Source organism: Rhyacophila brunnea, unplaced genomic scaffold, assembly GCF_057557595.1.
Source record: "Rhyacophila brunnea isolate RB1 unplaced genomic scaffold, BYU_Rbru_1.0 scaffold_2, whole genome shotgun sequence".
NCBI lineage: Eukaryota > Metazoa > Arthropoda > Insecta > Trichoptera > Rhyacophilidae > Rhyacophila > Rhyacophila brunnea.
In genome coordinates this window covers 24,220,547-24,240,376 of record NW_028232859.1, presented here as the reverse complement: position 1 = coordinate 24,240,376, position 19,830 = coordinate 24,220,547, and the positions used below count along the sequence as shown (strand labels likewise).

General features: G+C 33.6%; 2 protein-coding genes across 3 annotated transcripts in view; one reads left to right on the top strand and one right to left on the bottom strand.

Annotated features, from left to right (window-relative positions):
* Nucleotides 1-24: 24 nt before the first annotated feature.
* On the top strand, nt 25-3,008 carry Xpac (DNA repair protein complementing XP-A cells homolog Xpac). The gene is made up of 3 exons (XM_085947726.1): nt 25-289; nt 383-625; nt 1,951-3,008. The coding sequence occupies exons 1-3, from the start codon at nt 162-164 to the stop codon at nt 2,387-2,389; spliced, it is 810 nt and encodes a 269-aa protein (XP_085803852.1). The 5' UTR covers nt 25-161; the 3' UTR covers nt 2,390-3,008.
* The window catches only part of Hmgcr (HMG coenzyme A reductase), a 108,799-nt gene continuing 91,976 nt past the window's right edge, over nt 3,008-19,830 (bottom strand). For both annotated transcript variants that reach the window (XM_085947724.1, XM_085947725.1), the window contains exons 4-13: nt 14,553-14,850; nt 12,465-12,613; nt 11,514-11,627; nt 10,775-11,378; nt 10,249-10,490; nt 9,723-10,007; nt 9,348-9,493; nt 8,569-8,745; nt 8,046-8,241; nt 3,008-4,451 (exon numbers count right to left, since the gene is read on the bottom strand). In XM_085947724.1, the coding sequence (XP_085803850.1) occupies nt 4,337-4,451; nt 8,046-8,241; nt 8,569-8,745; nt 9,348-9,493; nt 9,723-10,007; nt 10,249-10,490; nt 10,775-11,378; nt 11,514-11,627; nt 12,465-12,613; nt 14,553-14,850 (2,326 nt within the window). In that variant the 3' untranslated portion in view covers nt 3,008-4,336. The remainder of the gene's footprint in view (nt 4,452-8,045; nt 8,242-8,568; nt 8,746-9,347; nt 9,494-9,722; nt 10,008-10,248; nt 10,491-10,774; nt 11,379-11,513; nt 11,628-12,464; nt 12,614-14,552; nt 14,851-19,830) is intronic.

The following is a 19,830-nucleotide window of genomic DNA, read 5'->3' as shown; positions in this document are numbered from 1 at the left end:
ATATGGCAACACTGGTGTCAAGTCACAAGTGTCAAATTAAGTAGGTATGTACTTTTGAAGTTAGAATTTGAATCCGGAACGGCTTTGTTGTGTTTTTTTAAAGTTATACGTTAATCGTACAAGAAATTCGCGTACTATTGAATCAAATTGATGATAAAGCCATGATTTCCCCGAAAGATGCAGAAGATAATCAACTCACAACTGCTCAAAGAGCTAGAATCGAAAGGAATCGGCTCATGGCTGTCACATTAAAAGAAGCTAAACTCATTCCGCATCCATCTGCGAAAATGTATACCGCTGTTGTATCTATTTTATTTATAATTGGTTCAATTTTATTTTACTGGTACTCGATTATTCATTATTCTCCCTCTTGTATTTTTAGCGAAGCCGACACTGTCACGCAGACTATAGTAAAAGTTCAAGGCACTAAATTTATCGATAGTGGTGGTGGATTCTTGATAGAAGAAAAACCTCAAGAAACATTCGTAAAAGCGCCAACAATAACTGCCAAAGCAGCACCAATCATATTGCCATCGGACCGTCCCACATGTATTGAGTGCAATGGAGAGTTTTCTACGTCATATCTTTTTGAAACATTTGATTATAAGGCTTGTGACAATTGCAGGTAGTATTAATACTATGTATTCGGTGAATTATAAGTAATATTCTGATTTCAGGAATTCAGAGATTGATTTATAGAATCATCAAAGATATACCTATTGAAACATACATAATATGCTGTCACTGAATAGCACTGGCTCAGTTGGTAATGTCACACTTGCATAGTACAGGCGGCCCTCGACTTTCGTATGTAATTGGTTCCTGAAAATGTATGGGTATAATAAAGTTAACGAGGCGTATTAGCGATCAGGTGTTTTATCTGGGCTGGGAGCTTCTCCAGTAAATCTAATATTATGTAAGTAGAGAATACCTCATTATAAATTTGTCGAACAAGCTTTTACTTGTTTGAAACTTCATGTTAGAATCATCTTTTAATCGAGTCTTCCAATCTCCATGCAAACTAAGAGCCTTAGCTTGAATAATTGAAACACTGAGTTGGATATCTTTTTGATGTTGATCATCATTCCATGATGACAAAGATCTTTCCATTTCATCCATCACTATGCCGTGTCTTTTGGAAACAATCTTTGAAGATATATTTCCACAATTTTGAACAAATTCCTTAATTTTAATCTTTATCATAGACCGTTATGTCGTACAAACGGCTGATTGAAACAAAAGATTCGCCACTTTCAGAACATCATTTCCGTTTTTGTCTCGATCGTATGAAGTTCCTGAGCCTTGTCCTTATCAACACTGCAGTCTCTCTCTTTCTCACTCATGATTATAAATTTATAAGGGTGAAATATTAACATAAACAGATAAACTGGCAAAACGCATCGGCTCGTGTCCGAATGCAACACTAAGCTGGTTTACGTATTTAACCGCTTCACCGCGGAGCATTTAATTAGCACATTTAAATAACATGCTAATTATATCTAATGTTAATGGCCCCCTAATGACACAACAGCTGTGCCGTCCGCACTGTAAGGATTAAGAAAGTGACAAAGTGAAGAGCGAGTGCATGGAAGCGCACAGTTTTTGCATTATCAACAGAAATCCAAATTTTAAGAAATGTACGAAATATGAGGGCTGCCTGTATATGGTATGCTGAAGTTCCTGAGGTGAAGTCCCACCTTCATTATTTTCTTAAATATGTAGTTATAATCCGTAGTTATGTATCTAATTAACCGCTGCTCTATGTTGTCGTGATAAGATTATTCTGTTTGTAGTGAACCATAAGGGGCAAAAACACAAAAAAATGGTCATTCTTTTTGAAAGGTAGTTTTATTTTCCGAGAAACATTCATTCAACCTATGAAAAATTTATACTTGCTAATAATTTGTTATCAAAAATTAAAGATAGGTACATAATTCAATTTTATTTTAGAGATAATGACGACAAGCACTCTTTGATAACGAGAACTGAAGCTAAAAATGATTACCTTTTAAAAGATTGTGACTTCGACAAAAGGGAACCACCGTTGAAGTGCATCATGCGCCAAAATCCTCACAATAGTCGCTGGGGCTCCATGAAGCTTTATTTGCACATACAAGTGGAGGAGCGGGCAATCGAGGTGTGGGGTTCCAAGGAAACATTGATGGAAGAAAAGGAACTTCGAGTGGAAAAAAAAGATGTAGCTAAATCAAAAAAGTATTCCAAGCAAATGAAAGAATTGAGAATGAATGTGAGAAGCAGTCTCTTCGATCGAACAAAAGGAAAATCGCATACTCATGACTTTGGTCCTGAAAAATACATTGAAGATGATGATATGTATAGTCACACATGTTTAACTTGTAAACACACCGAAACCTATGAGAAAATGTGAATAAAATCATTATATAAATATTCAATAATTTGTTATTATGAATGTTTAAAAAAGTCATTTAATTATGTACCGGGGAGTAGAGATCTGTTTCAAGAATTTCAATATTTTATCGTCATCATTATTGTATTTGATATAAATATTTACAGCCAATGTTACCTATGATCTGTTCTTTTTTCTGGAAAAAAAATGGTGATTGTACTGTGTATCCTTCACAAGACTCCTCGGTGAATAGTGTTTCCATTGTAATACTGCTTTGTGTGGAAAATCTTTTTTCATTTACATTACAGAAATTGAATATTTAAAAGTTTAAACGAATTTTAAATCGGTAAACTGTAGTGTATCCCAAGAAATGAGCAGTGCCGATAATATACCATGAACAAAACATCTGTATTTGTACCATATTGTTTTTTCTACTTGATTTTTTGTAATTGGGTTTGGATGTTGAAACCAAAATGCACAATTTTTTTCATAACATCTAGATTTTTATTAGGCCCCAAATATTACCTCACTCTTTTGTTGAACCGCTAAGTTTCAATTTTGTGTAGCAAAAATATTCCAATGGTATTAATAAGAAAGTAAAACAATTTGTTAATGTTATTAAATCTTTTATATTTTTTACAAATAATACATTTATTTTATAATAAGGTAGTATCCGGTATTTTAAATCCAATTGCAACTTTACCATAATATGTATACAACGTGAGTTGAATTTTTCCCTCAATACTCATCACATACTATAGGTAAGTATAATTCGAAAACCTGATCATCTATGTATATGGCATTTACAATAAAACAGTAATCAATTACTTATACTAAAACATACGCATCATCAATGCTAAAATAAATATTTTTTGGACCTGAACCAAATCTATCGTAAATAAGTACATAACGTCTAACATAATATATATTCTAAATTAGTGAGTGATTTTGAAACACCAACTACATATTCTTTTGCAACTCATTCGTTAGGTACCTAACTTTTGATTATTGATTTATGACGAAGGCAAATCGTTTTACCATGAGTTTGTATTTGGCTTATACTACTGACATACATAACAAATATCTCATCCCCGCAAAATTATACAGTTAATTAATTATTTTGGTCAGCATCTCTCATCGATCCATTTCTGTATATACATACATATGTAAAAATACCTAGATATACATTTCCATAATTTTTTTTATGAATCATTGAATTCTTGAATAGTGTTTACATTAAATGGTTACACTTATAATTAGAAATGGAAGAAAATATGATTTGATATGTTTCCTAAAACCATATTTAAATTACCACCACATGATGCGGGATGAAAGCCATTATTTATTTTGTATTGCACTGGAATGATAATTGCATAGAAATACCAATTGTAGTAGTAAAATTATATCTATGAAGTGTAGGTACATAGTTTCAGTTCCTTAATAGCATACTATCCAATCCAAAGCTGTTGAAGAAATCCTTCTTCTGCCAGATGAAGCCTTCTATGGTTTCACTATCAAAATCATTGAAGGGAGTTTCGGTTTGTTATTTTTCAATGTAACAAAAGAATGTCTTTCAACTTTTCAGAATTTGTATTAAGATTAATAAACCAGGGCCCCCTTTACTGTTTCACTGAAGAATAAGGTTTTCTTCAAGATCTCTGATTCAATTAGAATTTTCAACACATTCACCATAAAATTAAGTCATATTTACATTGATAATTTTTCACTCGTAATGTAATTAATTGTGGAAGACGTTTAAATATGTTTTTCAGTAGACACTATTCCACATAACTAACACATTTATTATAATAAAATGTCACTAGTCACTGAAAAAAGTATAATATCTAAATGCACAAAATATCATCCATTGAGGTAATGTTCATTTGCATTTAATTAGTTACTTCTAATAATGCTAGCAACACTTTGAGTCAGTGGCACGCAATACTGAACAAGGCACTGTATCAGAGATCACGTTTGAGACAGATGCATAGTGGGTGGTGCCAATGAAATTCTCCTCTGCTGCGGTGGATTGACATGATTGGTGTGAGCTGGACTGGTTCCCACTCCAATTGTTGCAGACGACCTGCAAACGATAATTAATCAATACACATTCGTAAATTAAATAGTCTATAACCGTGAAGGGAAACTTAATATACATAGTAAATTACCATTTTCTCTCCAAAGTGGAGCATAATAAGAGCGTCAACAGGGTGGATTTTAATGGGGGGTGGTTGTTAGCCATTGGATTAATCCGAATAAAATGCACATTGGGAAAACAACATGTAATTTTTGGCAGACGCTTCAATAACGGGCGCACACCAGCCAGCGTTGGAAACACAATAGATAGGTACTTACTAGAGGTGAGTTAGAAATATTGTCACCAGTTTGCGTACTCAAGTCTCGGCATGTACTACCCATACTCAGTACGTGTGGCCCAATATGCTTGTTACAAAATACTTGAAACGTATTCGAAGTTCGAACGCATTCGATGATAATATCATCGCCGCGACTCGCTAGTTGGTACTGTTGGTAGACTTTCAATACTATTGATATTAAATGAGCGCGAGCGAGATAGCATAATACACGTATGTCTAGCCGTGATATACTCAACTGTCATTGCTCTCCCATTGAAAATATGGAGTTAGTTTTAGTTCCAGTTGAGTATGAGACTTATGTTGTATACGCACGCCAAACGCTCTATATAGTATTCTAAATACTAGTAAGTATTTTGGAACAAGTTTTGATACTAAGTATTTTTTATATTGGTAGTAAGTATACTTCTATTAGTTAAGTATAGTCTTCAAATTGACCAGTTTTCCCACCTTTAGTACTTACATAAAAAATATTTTATTCAGAATCATTGTAAAATATAAACATGTGATGGAAATGTGTAAGAGACACGTAATGTATGCTAATTAATCTTGGCCAAATGCACTTTTTGATATACCTACTAATACCAAATCTACCCTACCCTATAGAATGCCCGAATTCACCATCGAAAATCTAACGAATACCAAAGCATCTAATACAGAATTGTAACTTAGTCTGACTAAAGCAATTGCATGCATCCCTCCCTCGTGTATGAAGGCACATTATACCCGAGCCGTCCATCCCCGAACGTTTAGTAAGTCAAAATAAACGACACTGTAATAAAAATTATCCTACATAAGAAATAAATAAACAAACCCACCACGCGATTGTTAAATAAAGAAAAAGTGCTGCGCAAACCTAATGATCGATCAAAAGTTAATCAACCTCCCTGCGACATAGTGCCTCATTACAATTGAACGCTTCCTGGAGCTATATTATAATACCTTCTGTGTAATACAGTAGAACTTCGACATAACGGACTAATGCTGGTGAAGGGGTGTCCGTTAAAGCCGAAAGTCCATTATATAAAAATACAAACAAAATCCTGTTTATTCGTCTTCAGATGATATATCCAAACACAACCGTTGTGGTGCGATATTAATGTTCGATGTTGACGCGTAAGCTTTTGGTAATCTTTGAAAAAAGAATCAAGTTTTGTTTGACTTGAAGTCTGCTGTTTTTTTATAATCAACTCTGACATTATAAAAATGCGTGTAATGTTGAATTTTGTTATCTGACAATAAAAGTTATTAGATCTTTACGATGCGATCTTATCAAAGATAACTTTGTTTTTGGGTGTGTTGTTTCTTGTTCCTTGCTATCTTCACTTCCATCCTCATTTTCCAAGATCGTCACTTCACCTGCTATTTCACTTTCAGTCATGATGTGATACCCAGGGTCACCTTCATCTACTTCTAACCATTGTAAACTTATTGAATGGAGTAATAAATGCATCGGGTCACCAAATTAAACTGCTGTGCAGCTGTGTGAATTAGCGGCCAACGTTGCAAAGGTCAGTACTATGTTCAGTCTACGAGCAGAACAGCATTATGACTCAAATTCAAGTGCGAAAGGTATGACATGATTATCATGTGCAGAACATTGTTTACGAGCGGTGACACTTGGATAAAATTAAAAGAATGTTTTTAACAATATTCACATTTGACCGGATATTTTGTCCATTATATCAAGATTCTACTGTAATAACTTTCCACCACTGTAATCAAAATTTAACTATAATAATCAGAGTTTATCTCTCCTGTTTTACTATTTATTTTGATGAGTTAAATGAGTCTGTGCGGACTACCTTTCACCCTAATCTCTGTGTTTTTAATATTTTATAATGTTTAAGTCATCTGCACCGCTCCTCTACTCTAACCCCAAAATGAAGGACTCCCGAGCCCTAGAACGTCAATATCCAGCTCTCCGAAGTATCACTACTTACTAAAAGTTAAAATTTAAGAAAATTCTGTAGAAATATAAAATATCATAGGTTTCTTAATTAAATTCATTTTAATTTAAGTTGATATGGCCGTTTTAAAAAGAGCTTCGCTATTTATCTGATATGTGCCGCTAGGCAGGGTTAGCACTTCAAAGCAAAATATTATTCGGGAATTCCCTCTGTTTAAATGAAATATCACTTGTATGCGAATATTTTTGGGGACTCCCTTTGTACAGTTGGAATATTTTTTTGTTGAAGTGTGTCATCCTATTTATTTCGCGCCTGGAATTGGAGTGTGTAGTACATTTCTTTCTTGTGAGCCTTACATTTATAGTACGCATGGGAAGAAAAATTTGTTTCTAATTTTTCCCAAATTATTTCGGGAATTCGTCGGTACGTTCATAATTGCGATTGTTTCTTGATCTGTGAGTGTTTGTTTCAATTGTGTTTCTTCTGTCAAGTGCCTGATTAATTGTATAGTACAAACTGTTTTTTGTTAACAAATTTATATTATCAATTCATAGTTTCTACACTGCTTCAATATGGAAGGACAATCGAGTACTTCGGGACTTCATCAATCGGCTGAAAATCTTTCTTTTTCTATCTCGACTGGGTTGGCATTACTCCTGAATCTGACAAGAGTGATTTTTAATCAAATGATGACGAAGAACAAGATACATCTCATTATCCTACTGTTGATAAATCGATGCCAGTTTTCGAATGGGACACTGAAGATTTTGTGCCAAAAATAAAATCGTTCAATAGCTCAAAATCAGGATCAGATTTTGAAAGTTTCGGCAAAAGCGAATTGGATTTTTTTAAATTGTTCGTGGATGATGGTCTTAGAAATTAAGAAGAGAATCAAGGTATCGGTGAAAACAATGCGAAGGCCTGCTTGGTACCGTGTTTCGAAACTTACCACACGGTAGAACACTATTGACTTGAAAACTCTTTCTACAAGTTTTGTGACAACCCTGACAATTTTTAAAAGTTAAACTTGTGTTTTTTCGGAATAATACTGGTCTAAATGAGACATTTTGCATATGCTTGGTAAGTGTTTATGAACTTTCAATATATTTCAAAAAAACAAATATTAATAAGGTTTTATTTTTCCTAAAAAATTCGCGGCCTCTCACCTCCCGCCAAACAAAACCTCCCGGCACAGATCAGGTAGAAAAAAACTCTGCTGTTTTAATTATAACAACAAGTAAAAATTCGATGTGAATGCACATTACCAATGTTTCTTTGATTGGTAAGAATGTGTTTTTTTTTAACTTACTGTTCAGGATCTAAATTTAACTCAATTTCACTTCAGAATTGGCACCAAAATAAAACGAATATTGCATTGTATATTGTAGTACTAACCGATTGTGTCGCATGTGACTGCGAACGAGGTCACTGTTGACTAGTGCAGCCATGAGGCTGAGCTCTCCGGCGAGGACTGTCGCGCAAATGACTCTGGCCAGCTTCATGCTGTGTTGAGCGGGACAAGTCGTGTGCGCTCCTCTCACTCCTAAAATCTCCAAACAGGCTCCTTGACCTGGTAACACTGTACCTCCACCTAGAAATAAGGAAGACACAATTTATACCTAGTGGTTTTTAAAGTAAACTTAAGTTTATAAAAAACAATAATGTTAGGGTTTATTCAATGTTTAGATTCTTTTATCTCAGGATTTCATGGTAATAGCATAATAAATTATTAATTGCTTTTAGAGTTACAATACATTATAATAATATACAATGTCGTTATCTAATAAATTGTTTCATAAAGAAGATTTAAAAACAAAATTGTATCCATGATTTTAACTCTTAAAACTTTAGTAGATAAATGTATTTTTTAATTTGCAAGAAAATGACTGTTGAATTTATTATGTATTGCAATCCTTACCAACTGTGCCGACTTCTAAAGATGGCATTGTACACGTCATATAGAGATCTTCTCCAGTTTCTCCAGTACACTCCATGTTTGTGCTGCAGTTACTGCTGGTTACATTCTGTGCGGGATCTTGTCCGGTAGCGATGAATATCGCCGTCACCATATTGGCAGCATGTGCATTGTTGCCTCCTAATAATATAAAATGCGATTAATTTTATTATGTATGAATTTCTTAGATTGAATGACCATTTCAGTCGGTAAACATTATTTTTCTCGTGCATATAATATATACAGTTAATTCAGGCATATTTGGGACCCACTTACAATATTCATGGAACAGGTTTATTCAATACATTATCTACACTACACAAAAAATGAAAATGCATGTAAACTAAAGGTGTTGAGAAATCCAACTTCACATTACTACTATGACATTTGTTTCCCAGTTTGCAGGGCAGCCCTTAGATATAAAATCGCCCCCATGAAAAGATACTCCCTCGTCAATTTTATGTAAGCAGCCAAAAACAATACATTGACCAGTATTATTAAGATGCGTAATCATGTAAAACATTGAGAAATGCATAATATTTAGGTTATGTCAACAAAGTAACCGATTTCAAAGCAAAATGCGAGCCACCATTGTGTTATCAGGGCTGTCAATAGAAAAAGAAAATAATGAACTTGTTACTAATACAACCACACAACAATCATTCGATTCAAAATTATTAATATGGAATACGTATTGGATTTCTATTAAGAGTGCAAATTCTTTAGTGTAAGCAGATACTAACCAATTGTTCCTGCTAGTGCAGATCCTGAGAGGTTTTTCAGCTTGTTGCAGCGGACTAGTGTTCTGGCGTCAGTTTTAAATATTTTTCTCAGGGTTTCGCCATCAATGATCGTCTCACAGACTACGCGCTTTCCTCGTCCTTTGATCCTATTGACAAAATAAAAAAGTTAGTGATCCTAAAAATATAGTTAAGTATCAAGTTAATACAAAATTTATTAAAAATTTGAAAACGTGTAATTGAATTATTGTTCATTTATTATATTATGAGACAGAATAATATTTATTGTAGAGTAGTATAAATCATTGATTTCAACTCATGAATGCAGTTGAGATTTGTTCATTACAGCCATAAAACTATTAGGTACATGACTCTCACCAATTGATAGCAGCTGGTTTTTTGTCAGAGCAATAGTTCCCTGAAAGACTTATGATGCACATTTCGGGGAAGAATTGGTTAATATATCGCAGCGCCATTTCGGATCCTTTAGAGACCATATTCATTCCCATGGCATCACCAGTCGTGGCACGGAATCTAATGTACAATTGCGGTCCGTCCATTGCGATGTGAATCTCTTGGAGCCGCGCGAATCGGCTGGTAGCATCGAAAGCCTCCTTAATTTTATCATAGTTTTCTTTGGTTTCAATCCACTTTCTTGCATCACTGTAATTACAAAAGAACACAAAGTTTAAAAATTTTAATTATTACAACACGGTTTTATTTTAACCACAATATGTATTGATATCCCTATTGACAAGGAATGTTAGCGTTATTTAATAGCAGCTACACTTGCAGATGACATTTAACATGACGCTTCTAAAAACATTGCTTATATAGCTTTTGTTATCAATTCTGACTTAAATTAAATAATTTGTGTATGCTTAGAAATATAAATAATATTTACCTGGCCTTGACTACACTAGGAAAGCTAACAACAGGAGCTCGGGTCATTCCGACATCTTCAACGATCGAAGTGACTCCACGCTGTCCTAAAGCTTTGGCTCCACGGTTTGTGGATGCTACGAGAGCTCCTTCTGTGGTGGCCATTGGTACTATAAACGGTACACCGTCTACGATTAATGGTCCAGCAAAACCGACCGGTATACCTACATAGCCGATAACATTTTCGCAGCATGTATTGAGAACCTGAAGTAAAAGAAATATATTATTATATGTCATAAACTATAAAATGATATTTTTTGAAAATCTAAGCCCATTAAAAAAATTATATTACAGATTAGAATGATTACAGATAACGTGAAACATTGTGGATTATTCTTATTAAATGAGAAAATATCACCTCATGATTGTACAAGATCACAACTGATCATTGTTCATAGGTCAGATTGATAAGACAACATAACTTCAAATCGTAAGGTCCATATGCAGAGAGACTATGATAATAATGTATAATATAAGTCATTAGGTACCTTAGAATAGTCGTAGTGTAAATATGGAAGTGATTCCAATGCATCCGAAAATCCACCCATCTGTCCGATAATCTCACGTCGCAGTTTTACTCCTCTCAATGAATCTCCCAAAGCTCCCTCCAGATTGTACTGAGGAATGTGCCCTTTGTTGACTAGCAGCACGACTTCTTCATCTGACAAACCCTGTCCTCCCAGCTGTGACTTGTATATTTCCAAGCACTCTTCTTCCGAACGCGGCTCCAGAGGGAGATTTTCATTACTAGTTTTTAGTTCTGAATTTGCTACAAGACCTAATGTCGAAGAACCATTATCTTCAGTTTGGGTCTCTTTGTCTTCAAATTCAAAGTCTGATAATCTGAATATGGGTTTCCTGGTGTCGAATGAATCTCTTATTCTCAGATCTGCAATGGATGCAATATGTTTCATGTTCGAGTCACCGGATGCAGATGCCATGTTTTCAGTTTGATTTGTGTTATCGGATTTTTGTCCAATGAGATTTAGTGGAGATGCGAGGTCTTCACGGTCTTCGAAGAATATGAACTTAGCAGCCAATGCGCAGACAAGAATCAGTATCACTAAGTGTTCAACACTCACTGTCAACCATCTGAAAACATCGATAAGGATCAATGAAATAATAAAATTTTTGAAATAAAGCTGTCAAAATCTAGGTGATTTTAAGATCGTTTTATTCCATTATTATTGAATGTAAATAAGAATAACTAAAAAATATAGAACATACTTCATGTACGGATGCAGAATAGCTTCTTCTGTGCGGTTCAAGGTCATGCTGTGATGATCAGCTAGTGATCCGACGGGCACGCCATGATCAGAATCTCCCTTCAACGACCAGCGGCTAGATGATAGAAAAAAATAAACTTAATAAAAGTACTTACTTAAAAAAAAACACTATTTAATATAAGAAAGCGTTGTATCGGCTTCAAAGCCAAGGCGAAACTGTCCATCAAAATTAACCATAAAAAACTGCAGGATTTATCAAAGCGTTCCATCCCCACTCGTGTTTTAAAAAAATCATTGTTGAGATGCTGTTTTGGGACAATGCAAGCCGATAGATATTCATGCGAGATAAATGCTTCTGGAACTTTTTTATTCATAAAATGTCAAAAGGATCATTTGAGTGATACCGATATATCGACACAAAGAGATGGATATAAATAATATTTTTTCTATGAATGGAGATGTAAGGTCACCGGTTTAGAGGCTAAGGGAGACGGTTTTGTTTCTAAATAAAAATACCTACAGTCTCAGCCAGATGGAGATAGTTGAATATAATGTGAAGACTAATAAACAAAATAAGAGCATTATATCATTAACGTTTATGATAATTTACAGTTTACAATTGACAATTTATGAACATCAGTTAGAACATAAAACAACCTAAGTTATCCAGACCAAAGATAGTAATGAAATTTCATATTTTTTATTTCAGCTTGTAAGGATCAGCATGAAGAGTTCCAATATACCCCACATAAATTTTAAATCAGTGTACAGATATTCTCATAAATGTTAAAATTTAATACATTAGTAATCTTAGCTTACATTTCCAAAAAGAAATTTTGCTATAACATTTATTAATTGAGTTAGTAGAGTTAAAATGAGTGTGAAATGTGATAGTGCTAGTTTGCCAGAGAAGAGGCTTAATTGTTTATGTTGAAAAAACACGATCGGTTACCTGTGGAGGTGAACAAGTAGTAGTCCGGCAGACATGATAAGCTTTACCCTCTGTACAACGGGATTAGGTTTCTGTTCCTCTTCAGCATCATGAAGTGCTCGTAATAGACCAGCGCCTGCACCTTCCCTGCTTCGTGAACTGTTTGAAAGCTTCAAATAACAAATTCTATTTTATTTAAAATTTTATATTTAATGTATTTTGAGATTCGTTTAGATCAGTGATGCACAAATTGCAGTTCGCCACATGCCGCCCAAAATAACAAGTACTTCATCATCAATTTTTTTCCCCGACCATGTCCGATCCTAATAAGATCATAATATGGGCCTCCATAGAGTGGAGGTTTGTACAGATTTTGTTTTTACGAGAAATGGATGTCAGCCACTTGCTCAACCTATTAGGTCCATACTCTGACTCAAACTCAGTCTAATTCCAAAAAACGATAAGTCCACATTTGGTCAAAATCGAGAAAAAAATACGCACGTATTCTTTGTATAATTTTACACAATATGTATTGATTTATAAATTCCAAAACACGACATAACCCTACGAAAAAAAATATTTTAAGTCTCGATTTATTACAAAAAGCACCAAGTCTGTTTTTCATATTATTTAAAGCTTGGTTGATTTCGCGCGTGTTTAAGTCAACCAATAAGGGAACGTTCAATATTGAAAAGGGCGTCTCCCATGCTGTAGCATCTGGTAAACTTATGACAGTGCCACGGAAATATGTGCCTTATGCGGGATAAATTAAAAAGTGAAGTACAAGTAGCGCTAAGTCCAATTTTATTTTGAATATATTTATTACATTTAAGAGTTTATCGGCTGAAACAAATTGCCATTTGGTTCTTTGGTTCTAATTTCGACATAGAATACAACAGAAAAAAAAATCTCACGTTAAAACAAATAATTGAAGCTAGAAACATAAAAACGTTGTTTCCCGAAAATATTGATTTGTGGACTTGTCGCTTTTTGTAATTAGACGCCTCATATATCATTATTTTTCAACATTTTTACCCACTGCGGCTCGTGAAAAAATAAAAATTGGATAAATTGCCCTTTCTTTCAAATATTTTGTGCATCACCGGTTTAGATAATCATTCAAAATATATTATATTGTGCTGAAAACAAATTGTCATTATGATCTGTTTAAAGTAAATGCTCTACCTACTAGGGACACCCAACTGAAGAATTCAAAACAGGAAAATTAGTATGATTTATTGATAATTTACATTAAATGTTTTAATTCATCAATATGTACATAAAAGCATAAAAACATAGTTTATCGGTTTATTATAGAAAAGATTTTTGAATAACTCATACAACCTCAAGTAAAGGAGTACCAAATTTTTTTTTTGCATCCTCTTTGTACTTCAGTACTTCAACAAATGTGGGACGTAAACAATAGACCCACTCTCAAGTTTGCTTTGAACTAAGGAATTACAAAGAACATTCACTATTGGAACATCCGAAAACACCCGGGAAGTACGCAAGACGAAGGCTACTATTTGCAGTTATACACATTTTTATTTTTTAGAAAAATCAATGTTTTTAAAGTAAACATAAACATTAAAACCATGACATATTTAAAAATCTTTTCTATAGTGAAAACTTAATAAACTACATTTTATTAAGTAGGTATAGATATTAACATAACCATAAAATAATATGTATTAAAAAGATTAGATCATTAACGAATGCACATTAAATATTTTTTGTATTTTAAGTTTAAAAATATGTATTCTTTTCAAAGTTTTTGGATACAATAGTACCTATTGATTAATTAAAAAATGCAAGTAATCAATAATTTATTATTGTATTAAATTATAAACTTCATATATTACCGCTAGGTGCCTCTAGTAGGCAGAGCATTCACCTTAATTATACTATTTATTATAATATACCTAATGTTCACTATTGTTTTATATTAAGTACCTACTTACTATAAAAGAAATTACAAAGATAATACATAGGTAGGTATATTAAGTGGTGCAAAAATCACTGTTTTGACGACGAAGGCCAAAATTTTAAAGTTTAAGAATTCCCTCCTAAAATTACAAAATAATATGTAACAAACATAGCATCACTCACCTCGGAGACGAGCGACAGGCAGGCCGGATATAGTGTCATGAAGACAACATAGTTGACGACGACTGAAATGCAGGCGTACCACGACAGCGCCACGAGTCTGGGAACCCCCGAGAGGGCCCCCACGCCCACGAGGAGTGCTTCAACGAGCGCATCCAACGTGCAAGGGGGGCCTAGAAGCTGCATCCCTCTAGCGACACTCGCGCGAACTTCTCCGCGGCTTCCGGCGGAAAGGGCGAGGCGGGCTAGCAGCGAAGCTTTCGACACGTCAATCAGCAAAACGAACAGGAAAAGCGCGTCTCTGTTGAAATATTACTCTAAATTAAATTTTGTATGTAAACTATTGAGTGGTCAACATATATACCTACTTGATAATATTTATAAAAATACAGAGGAAATCAGTCAAAATGGTTGGTATACAGTTAACTAGATATTTTATAATTGATAAGTAAGTTTTTTTTTAGATATACATATTATTTAGTCATTAGTGCGTTCGACAGGGCATTTGACCCACAGTTTAATCATTTATAACTACAACTATTAAATATATTATGTACACTTACATATGTTTCAAAACCAATACGACAGTATCAAAACGACTAAAAATATGAACTCTTCCCAGAGCTTTCTTATACCTGCCTGCGTAGCAACATCTTGGAAACGAAATATAAATTAAATATTTGCCCCGCAATTTGGAGGTATGCCAAATTAGCATACTTTATAATAAACCATAATACTATGACTAATAAATTGCACATTTCATGATGTCCATATATTCACTTCAAATCAATAGATACCAATAGGATAGGTCATGGCCCCCACATCCTGAAGCGGGCCCCCAGGCCACGATGTTTGACGGGCCCCCAACCTATTGCGAAGGTTAAGGGCAGTGTAATGTTACAATGATATTCCGCGGAACTCTAGGGTTCTGTCTAAAATAAAGGATATTCTGTGTATTTTTAGCGATATTTTGTATTTTTAAATAAATCTGCTTAAATTGTCGGCACTTATATTATGGAGCATTCATTGCGACGCCCTTTTGTGATAGCCAAGTAACATGTGACTCTTCGCCATGTTGGATAAATAGTCATTTTTATTTTACAGGAAACACACTAAAAATGATTATGCGACTCTTTTTTACTATTAGAGCAAATTTGTGGTATGTGTTTATCTCTCTTAACTTGTTGACCTGTCACGCCGGGCCCCCAGGCTAGAGCCCTGTCAGCCTCCCCTTATGAGGGCCATGGGATAGGTTTTTAGGTAAATACGAGTAGACACGTATCAAAGTTTTTGACGTTTCGTAAGGCAAACGAGGCTGTTTTTCAATCGGGTAGTATGGTGTCAATGAGGTATCGCTAAGGCGCAAGTGAGTCAAAATCTAATGTGGCCTTGTACGATTTTCCTGCGTAATGGCGTATCCACAGCGCAGCGGGAAAAAAACACACCTCATTGGCTTCATCGCAAATTATGATTATCAATATTTAACATAGGTACATCATGAAACAATAGTAGGTAGGGAAATGCATAATGTGACTTTGATACATAAAGTATAAAAAATGATAATTTGATATAATCGCTCATATTGTTATATTATTCTACAACCGCAAAATTAGTATTCAAATGATGGTGAATATTTTCAATGTCTCTTACGAGATTGTGACAATTATTGATTCATCCAGAAACATCGAAACGGTTCGTGCAGAAACCGTGTAAAGATTGTTTACAAATGGGTAGATTACGGCGAATGATGTAATTACATAGGTAGGTACGTTTGAAAAGGTATATGTACCTACTTCCAACTTGCTACAATTTTGACACGGATGCAAATTATCACTAAATTTGTCAAATCAAATATAATACCTATATACCTACTTCATTATGTTGGACCAACTGCTTCTTTGGTGGGATTACCGAACACCCAATCTTAAAAACGCTATGGAAGATTTAAAAATAGAATCTCGTCACAATGCATATAAAAAAGTCTTGTGATCTCAGACAACCATCTGTCAGTTTTTCACGCAAATTACTTGCATAAAGTTGTCCCAACACTTTTTGGAGTCGCAAAGAATTATTATTGTCAACTAAGGCACAATAAAATAAATCAATACGTACCTATGTATCTAACTAGTTTATTCTCAAGAAAAAAAGGTGCAATTTTAAAATCCATTAATTTGTTCAGTGACAGAGTCGGTAACATATAAATAAAATACCTACTGTTTATAAATGTTATATACCTACTTGGTTATTCTCTCAGAAGTACACGCCTTCTCCCTTTACCAATCTATAAGTAGATATGGAATAATATAATGTTTAATAGTTTGAATCAAACACTAGTCGAACATTCTGTATACAGACGGAGCCTAAAATATATGAAAGTGAAGCTGAAAAAACTGTTGTTAAGGTGATGTCTCTAGGTAAAGTTGTTATCGAAAAATAGCTAGAAAAGTTTATTAATCGGTAAATATATATTCAAAAGTAATGAGAAAAATAAAATAAAAAATTAAGATGTATCGTGGAGTTCTATATACCAAAAATACGTGTCAAATTCGGTACATTTCTATCGGGTGGTAAGAATGAATGACATAAGATTTATTATCAAAATTACGATAAAAATGTACGTAAATCTATTACCTAGGGAAACGCTAAACGTTAATTGGAATTTATTATATCCTTATATCTTTTTTTTCAAATTTAAAAAACATCGATTTAGAGGTTAGAAAGCATGCAATTAAAATCGAAACATCTCGGTTCAGACGTAATTTATCGCAAAAAACGCTTAGCGTTTCTATTAAAAATATTATTTAATAATTTTTAGGCTAGTTATTTAAATTTAATCTTGTATTTTTGTATATTAACGAATCGATTGTAAATAAAATGAATATTTGACAAGACTTTATCGACATATGCTGCTAACGCGGAAATAAATCGAACTATTTTTGAAACAGTACTTGCATAGATTAAAAAATACATACACACACACACATACATTGAAAATAAAGGTTCGCCAGGTAGGAAGACAAAAACTGTGTTAATTCTGCTGTCAATAATTTTTGTTTGCGATATTGGAGCATATGTCAATGGACTACATATATCAACCTCCACTTTCTGAAATAGTGTTGTGTAATTATTTCAGATATTTATTACTGTTTTGACGTACCTACCTTTTATAAAGCGATTTTAAAATAAATATAGTTTCATAATAATATAAAGAAAGCATACGAGCGAAAATGCCTAAGATACTTCTGACACACATCAAATTTAATCTTTGTCTAGTAACTGTACAATTTATCCATATTTATGTTAAGTGTTTAAAATGTTATAAGTAAAAAAAAAATCGTCTATTCACGTGGTAGTCGCGAAAATTATGAACAATATACAATGTTAAAAATAATAAGAATTGTTAAAATTTCTAGTCACAATATTATTCAAAGACAAATTAACCCGATCAAAACAGCCTCGACAAACTTCCACTTCACTAACTTTTGTTCTATATGTTTATCCTGGATACAGCGGCAAACACATTTTGAAAATGGCTGATATACTGGATTATTTGTTAGTTTGGGTAAGTTTAAGTTAGATTAGGTAATCCTAACAAATAATCCAGTATATAGGCTATTTTCAAAATGTCTTTGCCGCTGTATCCAGGATAACCGACTTGTACCCTAACTTTAATTACATACATACTATTGTACTATATTTGGGCCATCAAACGTTCATTCCTGTCTACGGCCTTAAAATTATTATCTACGTGCCTATATAACTGTATGCCGTCCTGTCAAAAAGTGGAGGTTGATAATTTAGTATGTAGAAAATAGAAGTTATTATTAGTCTCCATAAAATATAGGGTAAACAATTCAGTGATTGAACACATAAGAGGTGAATTTGAAAATAAATTAAATTAAAAACGATTAAATGAACTAAGAAAATTATAACAATAGGTAGGTACAATAAATTGTGTATAACCGTGGTATTACTAATTTTATGCCGTGATGCTTTGATAGTTGAACTTTTCATAATATTTGGATCACTATTTAGTTGCTCATTTATCTGCTACATCATAAAGTCGTAAATATTGTTTTTTTATGAAGCAATCGTAAATACAAAAAATTAAGATCTACTTTTCAATCATAGTAGATACCTAGGAATATGGTATAGGTGTTGATAATTTTTAATTATTTATTCGAGATCTTCAGGGAATTACAAAAGTCCACACCTAGAAACCACTGGGCCAATAAGGTTTCTTTTTATATCTCCAAATCCATTTCACTTAAACATTTATAGGTAAAATAAATAAAACTATCTTTTATTTTATCTTGCACTGTTCTTTAAAATCGACATTAGATTTTTTCAAAGAAATAACGTTCTGTCTTTTTCTTAGAATATTATGTAATCAGTGGTGCACTTACTTCAAATTCTAAATTTTTTTCTTACGTTTTACAATTTTTTTTTTAATTTGTCACTTATTTTGTCCTTGGGTTTGCTTATCAAGATTTGTTCGCATGTTTATTTACGTTTTTTCTTACCTCCAACTTCTTTTTTATTCAATTCGTTGCGTGTCTTACTTTATTCTTATCTCAGATATAGTTAGTTAGTTAATACAAACCGTCCACTCTGTGGAGGCCCATATGAACCCATTAGGATCGGACATGGTTGAAACGAAATGAATTGGGATGTCTATATAATATCGACATTGTCATAATTATAACTACAGTCGAACTCGGTTATTACAATCTCGGACATAGCGAGATCTCGGATGTAATGAGGAAACAGTCGTTGACATTTGGTATATGATTTTCTCCGTACATATTTTTTATTCACTGTTATAACGAGATACTTATCGGATATACCGAGCTAAAATACTGGTAATTTGTTGATCGTTGAAAGACATTTCGACCCTAAGCAATAAAATCCGATCGGACAGGATGCCGCCGGGGACAGATTACGTTTATGACACTAGTTAAGTGTCTAATTGTTGTTTTCGCCGACAATAAAAATACCTATTCTCTGATATAACGAGTACCGCTTATAACGAGCACATTCAGCCGGTCCAACCTTCCTAGTAATAACCAAGTACAACTGTATATTCCTTATTTTGTTTAATAATAATTCGAATGGCATTTGTTTTGCTATTCATTTCATATCATTCTTTTATTCCACCTCTAGTAGAAATTCGATGTAATTGTCAATTGTACAAGATTAAACTCAATCTTATAAACATTTGTACTTAAATGTTCATTTACTACTATAAATGAATTTTACTGTGGAAAAATATTTATATTAA

What these genes read in the sequence shown, in the direction of transcription:
- Xpac (XM_085947726.1), top strand. Translation starts at nt 162, where the DNA reads ATGATTTCCCCGAAAGATGCAGAAGATAATCAACTCACAACTGCTCAA. An exon ending in CCGCATCCATCTGCGAAAAT is followed by an intron (nt 290 to 382) that starts GTATACCGCTGT and finishes TTGTATTTTTAG; the next exon opens with CGAAGCCGACACTGTCACGC. An exon ending in AAGGCTTGTGACAATTGCAG is followed by an intron (nt 626 to 1,950) that starts GTAGTATTAATA and finishes ATTTTATTTTAG; the next exon opens with AGATAATGACGACAAGCACT.